Source organism: Nansenia antarctica (assembly GCF_963989245.1).
Source record: "Nansenia antarctica genome assembly, chromosome: 1".
Taxonomy (NCBI): Eukaryota; Metazoa; Chordata; class Actinopteri; order Argentiniformes; family Microstomatidae; genus Nansenia; species Nansenia antarctica.
The window spans coordinates 13,878,734-13,901,149 of NC_137674.1; the positions used below are offsets into that span (position 1 = coordinate 13,878,734).

General features: G+C 40.9%; 1 protein-coding gene across 1 annotated transcript in view; it reads left to right on the forward strand.

The window, feature by feature from the left end:
* Positions 1-14,862, forward strand: part of LOC308157762 (uncharacterized protein) — a gene marked incomplete at both ends in the record, with an annotated part of 38,912 nt that extends 24,050 nt beyond the window's left edge. Inside the window, 4 exons of the mRNA XM_080531369.1 lie at positions 2,281-2,443; positions 11,735-11,865; positions 12,973-13,094; positions 14,760-14,862. Coding sequence (XP_080387495.1) covers positions 2,281-2,443; positions 11,735-11,865; positions 12,973-13,094; positions 14,760-14,862 — 519 coding nt within the window. The remainder of the gene's footprint in view (positions 1-2,280; positions 2,444-11,734; positions 11,866-12,972; positions 13,095-14,759) is intronic.
* Between the last annotated feature and the right edge of the window lie 7,554 nt (positions 14,863-22,416).

Consider the following 22,416-nt stretch of genomic DNA (forward strand, 5'->3'; position numbering starts at 1 on the left):
GCACCGTGTTGGCAGCAGTGCCTTCACAACAATTCCATTCCAATTAGAATGCAAATGAGAATGACAATGTTGTCAGAGAATATTATGGTGTAAAAAAAATTGAGGATAGAAAGGCAATCTGTGCGGAAAAAGGAGAGTGGGGAAAAAAGATAGTTAGTGAAGCAAAGGACATCAACACTTTCCGAGGGTGCTCATTTATTAAAAGTGAAATCCTAACTTGAGAGCTGCATCTGTAACTCAAATCGTGTTTTATGCCAGTTTGAGTTTCCCATTGACATCAATGTAAGATTTATGTGAAGGTCGGAGTTACACTCGTTGATCTCGAGTAAGTGACTCTATCTAAATCTGAGTTCCTAATGTAAAAGACCTGCTTGCTCTGAAGGCCTTCCTCACACAGAGGACACAGCTGATGCATCCCTGAAGTGTAAAGGAATAGGAAGTGATGGAGGGAACATTCCAGGGCAGGACGTTCTGGACCTTCCCCTCTCCCCTGAGTACGCAGCATAATACCTCTAACAGTCTAATACTCTTCTGAGAGGGTCAAAGGTCAAAGGTCTAGGATGGGTGGGCCCTCCTTGTCCCTTAAGGTGGGCTGCCCCCTTGTAAGGGGCTAAGCACACACAGATGGGGTGGTCCTAAGAGGCAGAGACCACACTGAAAACTGGCCAGGAATTGAAATGGTCTCCCATAGCAGTTCAAATGCCTTCACTAAGGGGAGAGTGCAGTTGAGGGTTCCCTTTTCAGATCGAGCCCAAAATTCCGTAAAAACAAAAACAAGGCAGTGGAGCGTGACATCAACAGCCATTCATCATGATATGCTTACCCCATTTTTCAACAAATATAAACACCCAGTGGTTACGTAACAGGAGAGGCAGCCACTAAACAGTAAATTCTGGAGAAGAGAGTTGTTCATTGATGATGTTATTTTAGCATTGGGTTTGCACCTTAGAGGTAACCTCAGAGTGGAGGAGGAAATCATTTTAAACAAGATTAGGAAATGACTTCACTTCCTGTAAATGCAGGACACTTGGGTTACTGTTTAATTTTTGGAAGCAGTGCAGGTGTGTGTGTGTGTGTGTGTGTGTGTGTGTGTGTGTGTGTGTGTGTGTGTGTGTGACACGCTGAACAATCCCGACTCATTCCTCCTGTCCCATTAATTTGTTTGATAAATAGCCTTCATGATAGACACACAGCACATGAGTTCATAAAGTCTTGCTACTTTGTTTGAGAACACCATCGCTTTTCTATCTTTCTAATTCAGTATAGTTATAGATATTTTTATTAGCCCAATATATATATTTTTTTATTATTAGTTAAGTTTTAAAAAATAAATTTCACCCCTCAACTGCTCTCAGATCATCCTCAGATCATCAGCTTCACATTATAGACTCAGCTTTGGGTTCAGATAATAATAGTGCCATTTTCCCACTAGATGCCAAGAAAGCATTTGATCGGTTAGAGTGGCGCTATCTGTGGTCTGTGCTCCAACATATGGGCTTCAGTGAAAGTTATATTTCTATGATCAAGCTTAACCCTAACCCTTCTGCAGTAGTCTGAACAGGTAACACTTTTACTTCGACGTTCCCTGTTACTAGATCATCGTGTCAGGGCTGTCCTTTATCACCACTTTTATTCTCTCTCTCTCTCAGCTTATATGACAGTCAGAGACCATTGAGCCAATTACTATACGTGACACATCACATATCTTTATATGCAGATGATATTCTGATTTACACCCAAAATCCATCAAAATCTCTTAAAAATGTTTGAGATTTTTGGCAACATCTCTGGATACAAAATTGATGCCATTGAGCAAAGCGGGCGAGCAGACACCTCTCTACAGTATTCCTGTTGTTCAAGATTTTAAGTATTTAGGGATTTCTGTTTATCCTTCTCTTGGCAGAATAACCACTAATAATTATAACAACATTTCCTTTTTTATGACTAAAATGATTATTTTTCATGTTTTACTCATTATATAATTTATATTATTATTATTATTATTATTATTATTATTATATTATCAAGTGTTTACTGTTTTGCGGTATCCACAAACTAAGATGCCTGTTTGATAAAAGTATGAAATAGCTACAATATGGTGCCACATATTGAATACAGTATGTCAAAATACTGTATGTAGGAGCATCATTTTTAGCAAAAAGGTCTGGTCAGGTGGTTGTCCACTTAGTTTTAAGGGTTGGTTGTCAGTCTTGTAGGTTAGTTAGTCGTTTAGTGGCTTTCCTTTTCTGACTGGCCAGATGTCTTCTGTTCCCTCTACAGGACTTCTACCTGCAGCACTGCAGCTGTCGGGCGGCCAGCCTGGCCTTCCAGGAGATCAAGAGACACTCCAGGAGTGACTTCCTGACAGCCTCCAACACTACCCTCTCGGATCTGTCCACCATCCCTGAGGTCACACGCCGCCCAGCGATCATAGGCAGGAATGGTCAGTAACATAATTACAAAAAAATAAGTGTATTCACATTTTGCCCTCCACGACTGATGTATGTAAGTGGGAATGTAGGTGGGCACCTTATGTGAATTGGTGACAATTATTAAGACTATGACTGATTCATAATCAGTCTTGCTTCTTACAGTTTTGTGTTTATTTGAAGGCAGATTTGAGGTAGGATCAGGCTGAAAGTTACCTGAGCTTGTAGGACTTATTTTATTAATTTCCAAATATTTGGGGGCTCTCACAATGTGGTATTGAATAACGTTAAGAAACGTTAAGTCTATGTGCCATAAGGGGTCAATCCCCTCAGAGTCTCTGACGTCTGACCCCACAGACATACAGTTGTGATGTCTGCTTGGTATAGCAGACCTCAGTTTTGGATTGGTTTACTATTTAGTAATGCCTCCCTTTGCATGATCGACTAGCAAACATATTTTAAGTTGTTAACATTGCGAACAAACAAAAAAATTACAAAAAATATATTTAATAATAAAAAGAACTGGCTCCTCCCTTGCCAGGGATTGGTCATCTCAAAAACTAAAGCAGATAGATTGCCTTGGCCCCCCGCCTAACTGTTTGTTGTATTGTTTTCATTATCAAGGAGATTATCACTTCATTACGGCACACAAAATAACATTCTCACTTTGTTACGGCACACACAACCGCATCTGACTGTTTTAAACTCAATGTTTGCCCATCGTCTTCCTGAATAGGTGTCGTATATTTCTGTAGTATGTATGATCTATGTATGAATATGTAGTATGTTTTAGACACACACACATACCGGGGCATGCAGGGACATGATGCCCTCTAGCAATGAGGGTTCTATGGCAACCAGATGACCAGCAGGGACCTTTGGGGGTTGGGCAGGGACACACATACACGCTGGCCCCTCCCCTCTGGAGCGGAACGGGGAGAGAGAGAGAGGGAGCGTTCTCTTCCCACCCGAGGTCCATGGGGAACGCATGTAATGTATAAATCTGCCTGTAACTGATTAAATTGTCTTAAACTAACTGTTCTTTGATTCATAACCAATAAGAATACACGACAGTAATGGCGAGCAAGCAACGGAGATAATATAGCTTAATTTACAGTATTTTGCAAACTTCAATCTAACGAAGAAGGTAGAGTTTCTGCAGAGAGATCTCTCTCTAGTCGATTGGTGTGTTTAAAATAGACTGTAAATCTCAGATAAGTTATAGTCAAAAGAATCTGTGTAACGGTAATCTTGTTGGAATAGAAACACACTTTTCATAATCTTTAAGCTGGGGTTGGTGAGAGCCGGATTTTGAAGTCCGTTTTTGTAAATATACGATTAGATTGGTATATTGGTGATAAGGGCCGAATTTTGTAATTCGCCTTTTTGTGTAATATTGTGTAGTCTATTTTTGTAACTAATAGATATTGTTTGCATGGTGTTATGGAATATCGTGTATGTGTGTAAAATTCGGTATTAGAGGAAGACGGACTCTAATAGTGTCTATATGAAAAAGTGTAGACTGCCAGCAACAAACTGATAAAGGCATTTTGAAGTGGACTGGTATATATTATTGATTGTAAGTATATTAGATCAGAAAAGAGTCTGATGTGGGTAAAATTGTAATTTGATAAAGTGTAACTGGATTATGAAGTCTATTTTGTAAGATATGTGAAAGAGCATTATTGTAGCAGTGAAAAACATATGAGCAAAACTGTAGACTCCATTACTCTTTGTCTGTGTGAGAGGACGCCATTGTGTGGGCGGCCATTTGCAGTGTACTGTCAGCAGAGCGTAGACGCCATTTGTGTTGTCCTGTGTAAGCGGAGCGATAACACGCACGCTCGGGCACGCGCGCAGACACGCGGACACAAAGAAGCCTAGATATCTCTGTGAAGAGACTGCATTGTAGAATATTTGAATGAGATAAATAATAGTCTAACTGGATTGAAAGATAATCGTGAAGTTGTTGTGTCGTGGAAGATGGCATTATTGTGGAAAAGCAATGTTATGTTGTAAAGATTGATCTGGGAGTCCACGGGGGTTTCCCCACAGAGAAGGACAAAGACTAGCCCCTCCCTCTCCTCCTTCTTCTCCTGTTGTTCAAACATACAGACACGTTGCGTGTGATTGTTGCATTACATAGATTGTAGTGATTCAAAGATAGAAAGATAGTGAATTGATCATCGGGGGATTTAAAGTAGTTTAAAGATATTTGTCATAGTTTGTTAAAAGTAAAGATAGATTGTGACTTTAGGTTAGATTCAAAGCATATGAGGCAATTTGTGCGTGAGCCTAGACAAGGCTGCTTTCCCTGAGCAGAATCACAGCAGGGTCACAGACCCCAATAAAACGGCCCTGCCTGCTTGCATAGAATGTTGACGAGAGATCTGTAGAGATCACTCATAGATTGATGTTTTTAAATGATTGTTCTATATTAAATTACTTTAATTAATTTAATTAATTACTAATTGGTTGAATTAATTATTCAGATCATTCATTATCTGTTTCACAAAACTTTGATCAATTGTTTTGTGATAATTTAATGATAATCATTCCTTTTTTGATATTTTGATAAATAGCTGAATGACTTCACAGGTTTGCATCAATGAAGTGTCAATGAATAATTCTAACTAATCATTCATTCCTTTCATTTAACAGTTGATTTATTTACAGGTTGTAATTAATATTTGTAATTTACATATTTTATTTTAGTTAGGTCATTTCCACAGTGTTTGATTAAGGAATAGCAGAATAGTACATATTTGATAGTTGAGCAGTAAAAGGGTTTTTGTGGATCAGTGAATACTTAGGTGTGACCAGCCATTGTGATTTAATAATTGTGTTGACCAGAACTGTAATTAGTATTGAATGAGTAATCAAGTGACACATATTCATAAACAATTAGGAAACACATTTAAGTATAAAGTACTTACACAGCTATTAGATTTAAGTTAATACTGCACTGACATACACAAGAGGCAAATCTGTTATTCTGAGTTGCAGGGTTTTGTGGGGACGGTTAATACAGTTATATTGGACTAGCATTTGTTTAGCAAACAAGACAATAGGAAGGTGGGTTGTAAGAAGCGTACACCTTATCTAATATAGAATATTGTCAGCATATTGAGCAAGTAGAATGGGGTCGAATTCCACGAAGCTGTTAAAAGATATTAGTGAACATCGTGGAATGTTGGCTACGTTATCCCCTATGGCTGTAGTGGAAAAAATGAATCCTCTTGTTAGGGAAATTAGCAAAATGTCTACGAAATGGAATAGCCGTTGGGCATACATTGAACAGCCGTGGCCGAAAGAGGGCAGCCTTAATTTACAATTAATTGCAACATTGGAGATACTTATCAATGGGCACAAAGCACATCAAAGAGGAAAGATTAGATCAGAGAAACGCAAGTTAGAGTTAGCTATTTTAGATCTATTTAAGGTAGAGGGACAGAAAATAGCTCAGATGGAACCGGAAAAGAAAAAAGAATTGGCCAGAACACTGGAACAGAAACTGAACATTTCATCCCCAGACCTGTGTCCTGCCTCCAGTCCCCCTCCATATGCTAAGGCACTGGAGGATCATTCCCAGAAGAAGAAGAAGGAGCCAAGGGGAAAAGGGGACGACAGGAGTGACGAGGAAGATGACAGCGAAGATGGCAGTGAAGACTCAAGTGATGACGACAATGCAGATGGAGGCTACAACGCGCAGGTCAGGAAGATGATAGCCACAGCCGAAAGGAAAGGTGGGAGAAGACGCCCGGAGAAAGAGGGAGATTGTCACCGAATGTCATCAAATACATTAAAGAACTGTCCAGTGCTGATTCGGGGTAACAAGATGGAATATCATCCGTGGCATCATACAGATTTGTCTGAAGTGATCGAGAAACTCCCAGTTCTTCAAGAGGGAGGACATTCGTGGACGCGAGAGGTCGACGTGATACTGACAGGAACGCAGGCCGCGATGGGAGACCTGAAAAGACTCTTAGCTTTTATTGCAGGATTGGATACAATGCAGGAAATATTGATGAAGGCAGGACTTCATAGATATATCAATACATCAGTTTATGATCCAGAGCTCTTCGCAGCAAACAGAGGCAGGCTGTGGAAAGCAATCAGAGAGACCTACCCTACTCACATTCACCCAGACAATATCATTGTGAAGCCACTGGGGGGGGATGAGAATCCCAGGGGTTATGTTGCCCGTGTGCACTCTCAATGGAGAAGTGTGACAGGGAAAGACGCTGAAGATAACCCCTTAGAAAAATCCATAATCAGGGAAAAAATACAAGAAGGGCTTCCTACCCCAGTTAAGGATAAGCTAGCAGAAGTGGTGGGGCTACGACACATGAACAAAGCTGTTTATATAGACCACGTAGCTCATCAAGTTGAGTTATATCGAAAGAACATTCAGATACAGAAGGCACGAGACGAAGAATCCCTCAGAATATTGACTCATTTGCAATTGACTGAAAGCGAGAGGAACATAGAGGGAGTGCAGGCTTTAGCCCCACAGCAACAGCCACCTGGAGTGCAGACTGCTACTTACCAGTCCTACTCACAGGGGCCACAAGGGGGGTATCCTGCTACTTACCAGTCCTACCCACAGGGGCCACAAGGGGGGTATCCATACCCACAAGGGCCACCAGGGGTGCAAGCGGTTCCATACCAGATGTACACACAGCCTGGCCAAGGACCACCACCAGGGGGATGGACAGCAGCAGGGAAGGAGATGCTAGAACCATGCCAATGCGACCAGAATGGACATCTAGCCTGTGCCTGCTGCAACAGGCCCCAGGGGGGCGCAGGGGGGAGCCAAGGAGGAGGATATTGGCCCCCTACTACACCTGCTCCAGGAGTGATGAACCCTTACGGAGGCCCAGCAGCTGGCCTATAGGGGTGCCCGGAAGATCCGAGTGGGAGGTGCCAGCTGGTGGTGACACAGAAGCCTGAAGGCGCCACGCACCTCCCTATGTCTAGAGAATATGTGAAGACAATCGGATTTGAGGGAATTAAACAGCTGATTCCTACAACTGAGCTTGTAGACTTAGAGTACAAGGGACAGAGAGCAACTCTGTCAACACTTGTGTCAGAACACACGCCAACAGGGCTGCTAGGGAGAGATGCTCTATGCCAATTGAACTGTACAGTAAAATGCACACCTGACGGCTGTCAGGTGACGGTGCCATCCGGTGCTCAGATTCCATCGACAGCCAGAGTGATTAAGCATAGAACAGACCTACAAGCTTTGCCTTTAAAGGGAGCTGATATAGAATATTGGGTTGATGGGTCTTGTTACGGGGTAGGAGAAACTTTGTGCGCTGGGTATTCCTTAGTTAAAGCACAGAATTCAAAGTTTATTGTAGAACAGGCTGAGGCAGTTCCTCAGCCATGCTCAGCTCAGTTGGCTGAATTGATTGCCCTCACGGAAGCATGCAACTTGGGAACCGGACGGAGAGTGACAGTGTACACCGACTCTGCCTATGCACATAATGTTTGTCATTTTAATGGAGCTGTATGGAGGGGGCGGGGTTTTAAGAGAACTGATGGTACGCCTATACAGCATCACGCACAGATCATGAAGCTGTTACAAGCCATGATGAAGCCAAAGGAATTAGCCATAGTGAAGTGTGCCACACACAGGTCTGACTCATCACATGTCACACAAGGTAACAGGGCTGCAGAGGATGCAGCCAAAGCCATTACAGGAGCAGACAAGGCAGGTAAAGGTCTTCTGGTCACACATGAAAAGCAATTACAGGGCATGGTCACACTTGAGGATTTATTGATGTTACAGAGTAGAGTAACTACGTTAGACAAGAGCGTTTGGCTAGCAAGGGGGGCAAGTCAGGATGACACAGGTCTATGGAGGAATCATGAGGGGTTGGTTGTAGCACCCTCAGATTTATTAGGCATGTTAATACAGGAAGCTCATGGATTAGCACATGTGGCTAGGGGGGAGGTAAGACGCAAGATTACCAAGAAATATGGGTTTTGGAGTCCATATTTGATGGAACAGATTGACCATGCTTTAGGTCAATGTGGGGTCTGTTGGAGAAACAACATCAGAGTGGGTACACCAGTGGTGTCTGGGCATATCCCTACCCCAATAGGGCCACGGGTGGTGGACAGGGGGGTGGATGTACAGAGTAGGCAGGATGTTGTGCCAACAGGTGCCGAGGTCCCCAGAGAACCTGAGAAGGAGGAGCTACGAGGAGATGCTGTGGTGTTGCCAGAGCCAGTGGCAATGCCAGTGTTACAGCCAGTGACATTACCGGCAGTGCCTGAAACCGAGGGGACAGTGGAAAGCTGTCCAGATGCCAATAAACCAGAAACTAACGAAGCAGAGAGGGTTGACAGTCTGGAGGTCCAGCCTGGGAGTGTCCAAAGCCTGGACACCTGTGCTACTGGGGATGCTGGCGAGTGCCTGCACCATGCTTCAGATGATGCTGAGGGCGACTCCCCAGACCTTGATCAGCGTGGGAGGGGACCAGGCGGCTGCCTGAACCTCAATGACACTGACGGACGACGACCAGTTAGGAAAAGATTAAAGACTATGAATAGGGTAGTGAAGCAGCAGATCAAAGGGAACGACGGGAATGGACAGCAGATGATAGCATGGCTGGAAACGGTCTTAGGGGCATGGGAAACTTACTTTGCTAGGATAGGAGCACCTATTATAGCAGACATGATTTTTGACTTTCTTAGAAGGCAGGGCCTCATTGACTGTTTTTGGAAAATCAGTCACTCAGTCCACGTTAATGAACTTTTCAGAAGACTAGTCCTCACCTGAGGTGAAGATCTATGCATTAATGCATTCCCTTTGTCCTGTGCTTACTGTTGGGGAATTATGTGTTATGATAACTGAATGTCATTATTTGTGTATTGTTTGTTTATTTCTATATCGTATGGGATTGATGTCAGTTGAGAAGTGATGTAGTGGTTATGCAAAGATAGGAAAGAGGTTCTGTTCCTAGCGCAACGAAAATGGAAGCTGCTGACTATGAAAGTGTTATCAATCTGAGACAGCGGTAAAGGCTGTTCTCCAACTGGGTACAAGTGCTAGTAACCTCTGACCCTGACGCTTCAAGGACAAAGAAAACATCGGTCGTTGGAAGTTTCTGTATTGATTTGTGCATGATGAACTGTGTTTAGTTTAATTGTGATTGTTATTTTCAAAATTCTTTTTATTATTGGTTGTTTTTTATTTTTTGTTTATGATATCTTTGGTTCCTAATACTGGTCCTGGGTTGGTCTGTGTTATTGTGCTTCTTGTGTTGTGTGTTGGTGTAGTTTTTCTGTCTGTTGTTGTTTATTTTTTAATTTTTAATTTTATTTAAAAAAAAAAAAAAAAAAAAACACCCTCTGGGTGGTCCGAGGGGGGATGTGTCGTATATTTCTGTAGTATGTATGATCTATGTATGAATATGTAGTATGTTTTAGACACACACACATACCGGGGCATGCAGGGACATGATGCCCTCTAGCAATGAGGGTTCTATGGCAACCAGATGACCAGCAGGGACCTTTGGGGGTTGGGCAGGGACACACATACACGCTGGCCCCTCCCCTCTGGAGCGGAACGGGGAGAGAGAGAGAGGGAGCGTTCTCTTCCCACCCGAGGTCCATGGGGAACGCATGTAATGTATAAATCTGCCTGTAACTGATTAAATTGTCTTAAACTAACTGTTCTTTGATTCATAACCAATAAGAATACACGACATAGGCCTAATGGGTTTATTTGAAAAGCGTTACTGATTATTGGGTTTCATAATAATATTATGACCGTAGGTGACCTCAGGTGTGTTTTTGTTCGCCCAAAAGGTAAAACCTTTCATCATATCACATTCCGAGCAAAGGCAGTCACTCAGCAACAAAGTCATTTCCCAAAATGTTTTTACTACGCTGTTTTGGGAGCAGCTCACTTTCTCTCAGGTGACAGTCTCGAGGGGACAGAGGAATGATTGCTTGAGCAGGAGGCAAATTCCAGACATTTTTGCTTTTGGAGGTAACATACAGTACCCTAAGTACTGGAAAGAGGAAGCATTTTGTCTTCTTTTAGTATCATACCATTCGTTGTTGTTATTTTTTCAGATTGGGTTCACCATTTAGAAAGTACAGAACATTTTAATTGCCTATTTCAGTGCTCCAAAAGTATATGAAGAAAATGAAGCACTCGTGTTTAGTATTCGGTCGACAATCCTTTGCATACAATAACTGCGACCCATTGACCCTATCAGACACTGGGTATCTCTGCAGCCATCTTCGGTTGTTGCTTGTCTTGAGGGTTTTGCCTAAAATCTTATCATGAGGAAATGAAATGCATTTTTAATTGGATGTAAATCTAAAGATTTACTTGGCCGGCAAAAACCTTTCCACTTTCCTATGTCAGTATGTTTTAGGTCATTGTCTTACTGTATGATGAAGCACCATCCAATGAATTTGGAGGCATTTGCTCACGCCTACCTCCTAGAGATGGTTCTTGATCTGTGTGACATTGACACATTCACGCCTACCTCCTAGAGAGTGTTTTTGATCTGTGTGACAGTGTGTTTTGGGTTTCTTCTTAATTATGGTGAGCATTCTTGGTCATCAAGTCACATCAAGTCTTCCTTGGCCTACCAGCCCATGTGTGATAGCTCACCAGTGCTTTCTTTATTTTTTTTACTGATGTTCCAAACTGTTGATTTTTGTAAGTGTAAGGTTTAGACTATGTTTCTGATTGGTTTCAACCTCGTAGTGGCTTCCTTGACTTTCATTGACGTCTCTTTGGTCCTCTTGTTGACAGCCACCAATATCAGACTCCAAAGGCAAATGCAAAGTGTAGAATCAATACTAGACATTGACAACACTCTTATGCCAGCACAATTGATGTGACAAAACACACGTGACAAACCAGAAACACCTGTCAAGACAGTTTTCCAATACCTGAAATATGGGGACTATGTATAAAAAAATTGTTGTAATTTCAAAAACATTGAATTAAATCTGTTTTAACCTCATAGTAGTTGTTTGATTTTAAATCCATTTTAAAAAACCTTTGGAGTATAGAGCCAAAAGAAGACACAATTCTTCCTCAGGAGTTTTTCTTGGTCTGGTCACATGGCCCAAAAGCAGAGGACCACTGAGACTGCTGATTCACATCACAGGTCATATCTGTTTCCCCCCACATAGCTATCTCTCCATCCTCCCATGACTCATCATCTCTCTCTCTCTCTCTCTCTCTCTCTCTCTCTCTCTCTCTCTCCCTTCCTCCCCCCCCCCCCTCTCTCTCTCTCTATATATATATATATATCTGTGGGCAGAGATTGGTGAGGGCGGCTGCCAGCCTCTGGTGCCCCTGTGGAGGAGGAGTCTGAACTGGAGGAGCTATACGGAAGGGGACACGCACTGTCTCTGTGACAGCAACGAGGGCCTCTCTGCCCATCACAGACGGGTGAGTCATCCATCCCTGCTGCATCCCTACTCTGACTCACTGGGCTCTGCTCAACATCCTCACTCCTCTTCGGTGATCAACTAGCCGGAACATGGGGCTCGGAGCGCTCAAAACGATGACTCAACATTATGACACAGATGACAGTTTAGACACAGATGTCTTCCAGAGGAGAATCCCTGCCTCCCTGGTTCCTGGTACTTCATGTCATAAACAATGCCCTCTAAGTATTATTTTTAGCTCTATACTCCAATCAATTTCTAAGAGGTTAAAGTAAAGTTTTAGTAAATAAAATAAAAGTTATACACAGTGTCAGAGGCTTGACAGGTGTTTATGGTTAGTGATGTGTGTACCATCACATCATGTGCAGACATAAGAGACGTTTTGAATGTCTAGTATTGATTCTAGGTAATACATTTGCCTTTGGAGTCTGCTATTGGCGTCTGTCAACATGAGGACCAAAGAGACGTCAAGAAAGCCATTATGAAGCTGAAATATCAGAAATGATGATCAGAATCAAAGCCATAAACCTTAGACTTTCCAAAATGAACAGTTAGTAACATCATTTTAAAAATAAAAAAAAGCACTGGTAAGCGCAGCAATTGCAAACAGGCTGGTACTTCAAACAGGCTGGTACTTCAGAAACAGGCTGGTATACTTCAAACAGGCTGGTACTTCAGGGGATGACCAAAGAATGCTCACCAGGCCTGGCAGAACAGGGGGGGGTGGGTGCCCTACACACTCTGTGTGATGTGCCTGTACGTAGTGGCGGCCCTGGCACTGTATATTTCATATTACCCAAATAATTAAATCTGTAGTGACATAGAGAGCAGATTGTTTAATCCAAATAAATATTCCACAGGGAATAATAATAATAATAAATAAAGGATTGATCCATGTGTTACAGTAAAGTTTGTTTTTTTTTTAGATATATGGTGTGGTGACGGATTATATTTTGAGGGAGAGGGATCTTATATAAGATCATTTACATAGTACTGTATGGTATAACTAGAATTGGGCAGTTATGTTACATATAAACATGATTCAGCCAAGCGCCTATACAGCCTATAAAGCTAATCATATGTGTGTGTGTGTGTGGTTGTGTTGTAGCTGAGTGAGAACCACACGTGGGGCAGAGTGAAGGATCTGGTGAAGAAGACCAAACTGCGGAACCAAAGCAAGCTTGGACTCACCACCAACTCCCTGAAGATGTCCTGTCCACAGCTCTACCGGTGAGGAGAATGTCTACCTTCTCACGTCTACTGTTTCACAGAGAAGTGTCATTGGCAGTCAGTAAAGCTGGACTGTGTTTGTAGTGACACCCATCTTCTAAATGCCACAATGTATGCCACAAGAACAATGTCACAATGACATAAAAACATACTCAGTACAAGTGTATTTGTGTCAGGGAGAGACTATGCAGTGACCCAGGCCAGATGTTTTTTTTATCTCACCAAAACACTCTAGTCTAGTCCATACCTGCTCAGACCTCTGCAAAGTTCCTCAGAAAGAAATACATTGGCTCTCAGCTCTGGACTGTAATTGGTGACGAGTACTGCTGAGTTAAAATGGTAGAAGTTCAAAACACTGAAAGTGCCCTCCCTCCCTCATTTTTTAAACTGATGGTATGCGAACTATTTTACACTCCGAAATTCATGCCAGCAAAATAAAAAAAAGGCTTGATGATATTTTCGGATAGAAAGTGTCGACAGCTCCAGCGACTTAAGGCGAGGACCAACTATGACAGGTTCTTGGCACGTCAAAATTCAGATTTCTTTCTGCCCCCCCGCCTCTAATGCTAGATGGGTGTGTGAGTGGATGAATTGTGGTATTCCTTTGTTTGAGTGGGTTGAGAACATAGGAATCTGGTGGGAGTTGCAAGGCTTGTGAAAAGAACAGATATCTGTGGCTCTACACCGTGTTCCACATAATTAGAGTGGGGCACTCCTCACCAACCCAGATGAATAGCAGAGAGGCTGTCGTGTCAGGTTTTTGGTATGCTCTGAGGAGTTGGAGAATTCCCCAAGTATTAAGTGGTCCAATGAGATATGGATGTTATGCCAGATGAATCAAAGGGGAGACCCTCTGTCGGACAGGAATTAATGTGGAAAACCTATCCTGGTCTCCCTGCATTGCTATGTGTAAACTGTATATCTTACTCCAGTCTGTGGGTAATTGTGTTGGATTTGGCAGATCTTCTGAATAGTATCAACGTTGAGCAACCTTAGATATTCCAAGGTATCCATTGAAAGGAGAGGTGTTCTCTCCAGGCTGCTTGGGACACTATTGTTGTCATTGGTTACCATTGATAATATTGTCCTATTTCCCTACAGACCTGACCTGGGACCAGTGGAACTACCAGGGAGAAACAGGAGCTCGATGATCGCCTTGGGCCATCAGAAACTGGACTTCCTCTGGTCCCAATGACCAAGCAGGTACAGGTTCTGCTGTGAGCCAACATTCTCTATGTTATCACAAGATATTTCAATACATCAAACCCACCATACATTACCTGCTGAAAAAACATAAAAACCAGTGTGTATTTGGTTGTAACTATCTGGTAATTCATGAGATATCTATCTAATTGACATTCTCTTACATTCTCTTACATTCATTCTCTTAAGTCCTATACCTACTGTATAAATAGGTAAAGTAAATTATTTTAATCAATGAGATCATTGTTATTATTATGTATTTGTATTGAATACCAATTGCTATAATATTATATGACATGATTATATCACTAACTTGTTCGCTTACAGGCCAAGCTCATTTAGCAGCGACAATATGCTTTACGATTATAAGACATTAAAGACAGTCAAGATATTACATAAAGGTGAAGAGGCAACACTATTGGAACACTGCCCCTACACTGACACTCTTTGTTTTCTATGCAGATATGAAACACATGGCCCCAAGTTGGAAGAGACTGCTATGATACTGGACGGGGAAAAGAAGAATGGAACGAAGGATGAGAGGGAGAACACTTGTGATGGATGACAATATGTGAGGAGTAAAAAGAAAACAAAACGAGGGATGGTCTTACTGTACATGTCTTGTGAGGTCATATTCTTATTAAGTAAGGGATTGTATTGTTTCAGATAAGGGAAAATGTATATATTTATATGAGGTGCATTTACTTCCACAAAAACTATGATTACAGGAACACAATAAAGAAGATGGCTTGTATCTCGTTCTTCACTATGGTAAAGATACTCACTCATTGCAAACTGGGCTGCTAAGGTCTACTGCATTAAAGAGATGAAACAGGATTTCTGTATAATTTCAACCACTAGTTCTATTACCCGTCACAAGCCAAAAAAGGGTCCCGGAAATATGATATAGAATATTATCAAGAAATGACCTGATTGGATAGAGGGGCACACCTCCCGACACACACAATCGCTTATTTTAATAATAATAATTCATTACATTTATATACCGCTTTTCCGAGGCTCAAAGACGCTGATTTTTTTGCGGTTTGGAGGCCTTACACTTAGGATTGTGTGGTCTAATTAGAACAATGATGTCATGAACTATACAGTCAAACATTGAAACCACATTTGACTTTTGGGGTAGTGGTGGTCTAGTGGATAGTGAGTTGGACTTGTGATCGGAAGGTTGTGAGTTCAAATCCCGCCTGAAGCCACACCACTACTAGTGTGCCCTTGGGTAAGGCACTTAGCCCTCAGTTACTCCAGGGGGAATGTCCCTGTAATACGTAATTGTAAGTCGCTTTGGATAAAAGTGTCTGCTAAATGGCAAAATTAATTAATTAAAAATTAACTTTTATGTAGTTTTGCAGAATTAGCGAAGATAAGGATCCTGTAGCATCTCTTTAATGTTGTTTACTTATTACTGGTGATTCACTGATATGAGAGCAGATCTGGGTTCAAATATGGAAATCCTTGAAAACTGTGTTTGATTGAGTTTGCCTGGTACAATGGAACAGTCTCATAGCCTGTCCACCTGGCACTCCAGGTAAGGCCAAGCAAACACTCAATGTTTGGAAAAATAATACTATTTACTATTAATACTATTTGGACCTAGGTCTGAATGTGAGGGCAGTGTACAGTGAGATAAACCATGCCTACACTCCCATAAACACATGTGAAACATACACATGCATTTCACACATAGTTCAGTTTCAGAGTTTCATTTAGTGAGAATGATCTTCTTGTTTATGTGTACCATAAGGATCTATGTACAGTATGTGGAGATGATAGATTGCAGTGTATGCTGTGTGTTGTGTTTGCATGTAGTGTACAGTAACCTTGTATGTAGAAGAGGGGAGATATGTCCCTGTAAATACCTATGTCTATGGACATGCATCATGTTGGTGATGGGGGCTCAAGATTACACTAAAGACAAAACCACTGCTACGTTGATGCCTGCTGTCAGATAGTCCATAGTGATCCATTAGCCTAACATTAGTCTCCAGATGTGGAGACTTCCATAAATCCTTGCATTGCTCTAAGGTTTCTAATGTTCCCCTCATAAACATGGATGTCAAGAGACGTCATGAATCATTAGATATCACAAAACATTTTATATTTCATCATCGACTGCTGCTCATGTGTTAGACATGTTATTTGATCTGGACATGGAACAGGTTTTATTTGACAGGCTAACAATGATTGAGCATCCACTGTTATATCACGTGTGACTGATTGATGGGTTCCACTGCACCATCACTGATGGGTTCCAGTCTTATTGCAGACAGAAAGAATATATAATGTATTGTATTGGTGAACTAAAAAACAAAAGTCTTTTATGGTATAAAAATGACCAAATATTTACTATGGTAAAATGGTATAAGAGAAAAATAACCAAATTCACCATATGGTACTAGCTAGTTACCAACAATACTTTCATAGTGAACAGTAAGTAACTACCAGTTAAACACTTACAAGATAAGTAATAAAATAAGTAATAAAAAGATGGCCATCAGGTTAATATTTTACAAGCCACTCATCCTAAAACTGAAAGAACACTAAAAGCAAAGAGCAAGAGAGTCTGTTATTCAGGATATGTATTTCAGCAATATTAACATTGTGACACTAATATTAGTTTAGTACAGTGCTATATTACATACTATTCTGTCATAATTGACTCATAATGTAATAACAATAATGTATTCATGTTGTAACAAATTGTATTTTTTACCTCGAAATACTCTAATCAAAGTAGAAAGGACATTTGTGGGAACTGTCAGCATGTGTGTGATGAATGTTGTGTCTGTCTGGAAACTACAGATAAGAGAAGATGATAACTGTGTACAGGGCATTCAGTAAGTAGTCACCCCCCTAGGCATGTCTGTTTGTTTTCTCACTGACATACAACAAATAAAAATGTCAACAAAATAATAAAAAATGAAAAGCTGAAATGTCTTGAGTCAATAAGTATTCACTCCTTTGCTACAGTATGACACTCCTAAATTAGCTCAAATGCCAAAATGTCTGCCACAAGTTACTCAATAAGTTGAATTGAGTCTATTCGAGTGCGAGGATAATAGTTGTGATTTTGGAATAAGTATATTTGTTTTTATAGGGTCTCTGATTTCCAGAGGAATCAATGACACATTTCATAATTATCTCTTGATCCTGACAAACTGCCTGTCCCTTCCAGTGACAAGCATACCCATAACGTCTACCACTATTCTTCACACAAGGGATAGTGCAGAGACTGCATTGTATGTGCTGGATCATTCAGCCATTCAACTTTGTAGATTTGTGTAAGTCTCCCCAGGCCTCAGGGTAGCATTCCTGAGCAGTGTTGTTCCTCTCCATCTTCTCAGTTTCTAATGACACCTGATCCACACAGTGTGTCATTGATTCCCATGCAAATCAGAGACCCTATATATATATTTTTTGTTTTACTGTATATTTAACTCAGATGAGTAACTTGTTGAAGACATGTTTGCATTTGGCCTTAACAGTGTCACAGAAAAGGGGGTGAATACTTATTGACTCAAGACATTTCAGCTTTTCATTGTTGATTACTTAGTAAATATTTATATTTCTAAAATGTAGATAACAAAATAAATTAAATCTTTGTAACACATGCAGGGGGGTGAATACTTACCGAAGGCACTGTATTGTATATTGTACAATGTATTGCAAGGGAATCTCAATATTACATCATTATTCAAAGTTATTTTTCAAAATAAACTTGACATTTCCTCCGACAGGACATCTCTGCTGTAATTCTTGTTAGCCACTACCATTTCTTTATAGACGACTACTGCAGCATAGATTCAATGTTTGCCAATCCGCTTGTTAAGTCGTGACGTGTTTCCGGGGCCAAAGTTGGCTGAGGCGCTGTCTTCGAAATGGAGAAATAATAATAATAATTAATTATATTTATATAGCGCTTTTCCGAGGCTCAAATACCCTGACAATATGGAGAAAACGGGAAAGTGTCCCTTGTTGTATGAATAGATCCGAGTCTAAAAAACGATTAAACTGTCATTCTACCGCTGTAGTTTACAGGTACGATGGTGCGGAGAATTTCTGGTTTGAACCCGGAAATGGCTAAACGTCACTTTTGACGTCAGACTTAACAAGCGGTACAGGTACATCAAACTGACTGCCCCCCTACACTCAGAGAGAGAGGGAGAGAGCGTACAGGCCCTCACTACTGCTGAACTGCCAACAACTGAAGCTGAAGTTCAATATACCAAGTACAATAAATAGCTGTACAATAAGAACTATTTTCTTCCCTGTACTCCAATCAGGTGGTAGGGATTTAAAAAATGATAATCAAAATGAAGACATTATGCAAGTTATCCTTTCTGAAGACATCTTCCCATTTCAAAGCTGATCTACAGTATCTATCCATCCATCTATATTTGTTTTTCTTAATTTTCTGGTGCAAATCAGCCTGGACCACCCAATGGGTGTACCTGTACAACACCCCAGGTTTAGAGAGAGAGATCCCTTATGAATATCAATAATGGCCATGGAGCCAATCATTCACACACAGATGATGACACACAGACAGTCACTGATGATTGCACTCATCATGCACCTCATCATATACAATAACTACAGGATCTACTGACTTTTCCATGTATTGTGAACACCCAAAGAAATAGTCACCATCAGCCATCAGAATACATACAACCCATCCTCCAGTTGCCACACATTGACAGGGCTACTACTGGTTCACCGAGCTGTAGCTGTCATCCACACAGCACTGGAGGAACCAGACCAGCCTCTACTATCAGCAAAGACGAGCACAGCCAAGTTGGGAGAGAGAGGCACCACGATCTGTCAAGGCTGAAAATGTGATAAAGAAAAAAACAGTGGTATATAATACTGTTTCCTGTACATACGTATATGTTTATTCTGTCTATACAGCATAGTAAAAACAGAGCTTTGTGAATATTCTGTCAAAACCATGCTGCCATCTTCGGGTAACTGGTGGTAAATGCAGTGTCCAGACAGAATATTGCTGCTGCTGTAAGAACTGAACTCTCCAGGTATTGATGGAGATAGTCCCAGAGTACTTTTTTTTTTAAAGTTACATTTTCTGAGTGGGGCAGTTCTACTCATATCTTTCAATTTTTTTGGACAGATGCAGTGAAGACAGACAGGAAAGTAAGGAAAATAAGGGAGAGAGGGCATGGGCCGGATTCGAACCCATGCCGACATAGTCATAAGTGTGCACTGTGACCACTGGACCATCCCAGGCCACTCAAGTACCTATTTTAACATACCACTGAACACTAACTGTTCTTTGTCATTTGTGAACAGGCATAAAACATTAGTCCTTGAAGAGAAAATAACACTTTAAAATAGACATTTCCTACAAGGCTTTTAGACTTTAACTACAGGTATAAAGTAATCATATATACTGTATGTATGCTATACCATTCTGATAGAAATAGCTGAACCAAGGTAATCAGCTTCAGTAGTCTGATTACAAGCACTAAGTACACACAGATACTACTGATTATATAAAAAACAAATGCTTTCTTGGTACTCTCTGAAATCCACTGGGTGCATAGAATTGGTTTCAAGATCTCTGGAATGTGATCCTTGCATTCCTGAACTTTCAGCACAATGGACTCATAAAATATGTCATAAGAGTCAACAGTCTGCATGTAGCGATAGCAGTCAGGGAACAGAAGTATTGTTCAGTGAAATATGGGATGGATGCAGAGCAGGATATTCTTACTGTGCTGCTTAGGTCTAAATCATGTTTCCCCCAGACCCATTTTACAACAATGCCAGTGCATAGATGACAGGGGTGGTATGGTAGTTCACACATGGTGCATGCTGTTTTGATGGGCAGGTTAACATTGCGGAGTGTTTGTAACAGTGTACAAAAAAAATGTGGTTATTTCATGACAACATCGAAGTAAATTACTCAATCGAATCAATGTTACGCCCCCTGGTGACTCGGGGTAGCATGGCGCAACATAAAGCAACAGAACGGACCGAACAGAAGGTTGCAGTCACACAAAACCAGGAAACCAAAATATGCAATAAATTAATATTTATCGATAGAGCAACACAGAGAACAGAGAGGACTAACAGTGGCACCAAATCAAAGTCAATCAAAATAATAATCCCACCCCCCCTTTACAGGTGCTAGGCACCTCAAAGTACAGTGGGTGGTACTCACTCTAAACTGGGGTGCGAGACAGCAGGTAAATCCTATGTGTATGCAAGATGTAAACCCAGGGTATCTCAACGAGTCATCTGCCCCGGTGTGCACAAATAAACATAAATAGTTAACAGAATATGGTACACAACTTGAAGTACTGTCAAAATGTACAAAAGGTAATATAACAAATGGAAGCTTTCACATTTCTATGATATAAACATCTAAATTAACAAGACCAAGAAGAAAACCAAAACAAACAAGTGCTCTACCCACCAGAGCCCTGCCACAGCTCAAACAAGAGAGAAAGAAAGAACTAATAGTCTAGCAGGAAGGGCCCTCAGATTTTGAGATACCCCTACCCGAGGTAGAACAAATGATAACAATGATTTTTCTTATCTTTAGGGTCTCCCATTAATGAAATTGATTGTTGTCAAATTTTATTTTGGGGGAAAATATGTTTTTTTGGTTGTTCTTTAGAGCTACCCCAATCCCTGAAAAAGAGCCAAATTAGACCAGGCCGAATATGGGGAAGGTGACAAAAAAGCCCATAACTTGAGAATGATCACTCTTTTCCTCTTCAGATTTGCTGAGGTATGAACCAGGTGGTTGTCCTACATCACCAAATAGTCAGACAACTATTTACCTAAATAAATACTGAATTATAGTCCTGTAAACATAGCTTTAGTTTAGACGTTTAGAGGCTTGCAATTTAGAACTAATAAACTTTATTTTATTGGGTTACTCTTATTCTGACTATTTGGTGATGTAGTTCAGCCACCTGGTATTTCCCTCTCCAAATATGATGACCATTAGAGTGAGCATTCTTAACTTATAGGCTATTATCCCACTTATCCCCCATTCGGAATTTGACTATCAGAGAAGAGGTAGGCCTATGTCTAAAGAAATCTCATTTGCAATAGAACTGTATGAGATATTTCCATACAACTACTGGTTAGTGTTCAATAGCACCCTAGACAAATCAGTAATTATATATTTTTCAGGGATTTCTGTTTTTCTGATAAATGAGAGAAAAGTGATGGAGTCCTATGTTCCTGTCACCAAAAAGTAAAATTTCCGTCTAAACTATAATTCAGTATTTATTTAGGTAAATAGTTGTCTGACTATTTGGTGATGTAGGACAACCACCTGGTTCATACCTCAGCAAATCTGAAGAGGAAAAGAGTGATCATTCTCAAGTTATTGGCTTTTTTGTCACCTTCCCCATATTCGGCCTGGTCTAATTTGGCTCTTTTTCAGGGATTGGGGTAGCTCAAGAACAACCAAAAAAACATATTTTCCCCACATTTTTTTTTTTTGACAACAATCAATTTCATTAATGGGAGACCCTAAAGATAAGAAAAATCATTGTTGTCATTTGTTCTACCTCGGGTAGGGGTATCTCAAAATCTGAGGGGCCTTCCTGCTAGACTAGAGGCTGTTAACAACTTTTGACTTCAGTTCATGCAACAAATGTCCCCTTTGGCATGCAAGTACCTGTGTTATGTTCCCAGAGATCTCCAAACCCACAGACCAGTGACAACTGCAGCTGTGCTGGATGGTGCTGTACTTGTCCAAATGCTTCGTCCTGGAAGTGCCGTGACCATTGGACACTACTTTACAGATGTGTTTGCACCTCATGGTTTGCTTAGGTTGCACCTGATTGGTCGAAATATAATGCTACTAAAGGACACATTATGCAAGTAACTGGACCTCTTAAAACAATTTAAAATAAAATATTTGGAAAATCACCTTGATGACACTTAATTTCTAATGGAATTTGCATATTTTACCCCAGATTGTCATGCTAAGAAGAAAACTATTGGGTTTTCATCCTTGAGCCCTATTTCATTGGATTCCCTGACCCCACAAATGTACAGTTTGACAAATGGGTCACTTCAACACTTTCTTTTTTGAGACACTAGGTGGCATTAGATTCAGTCT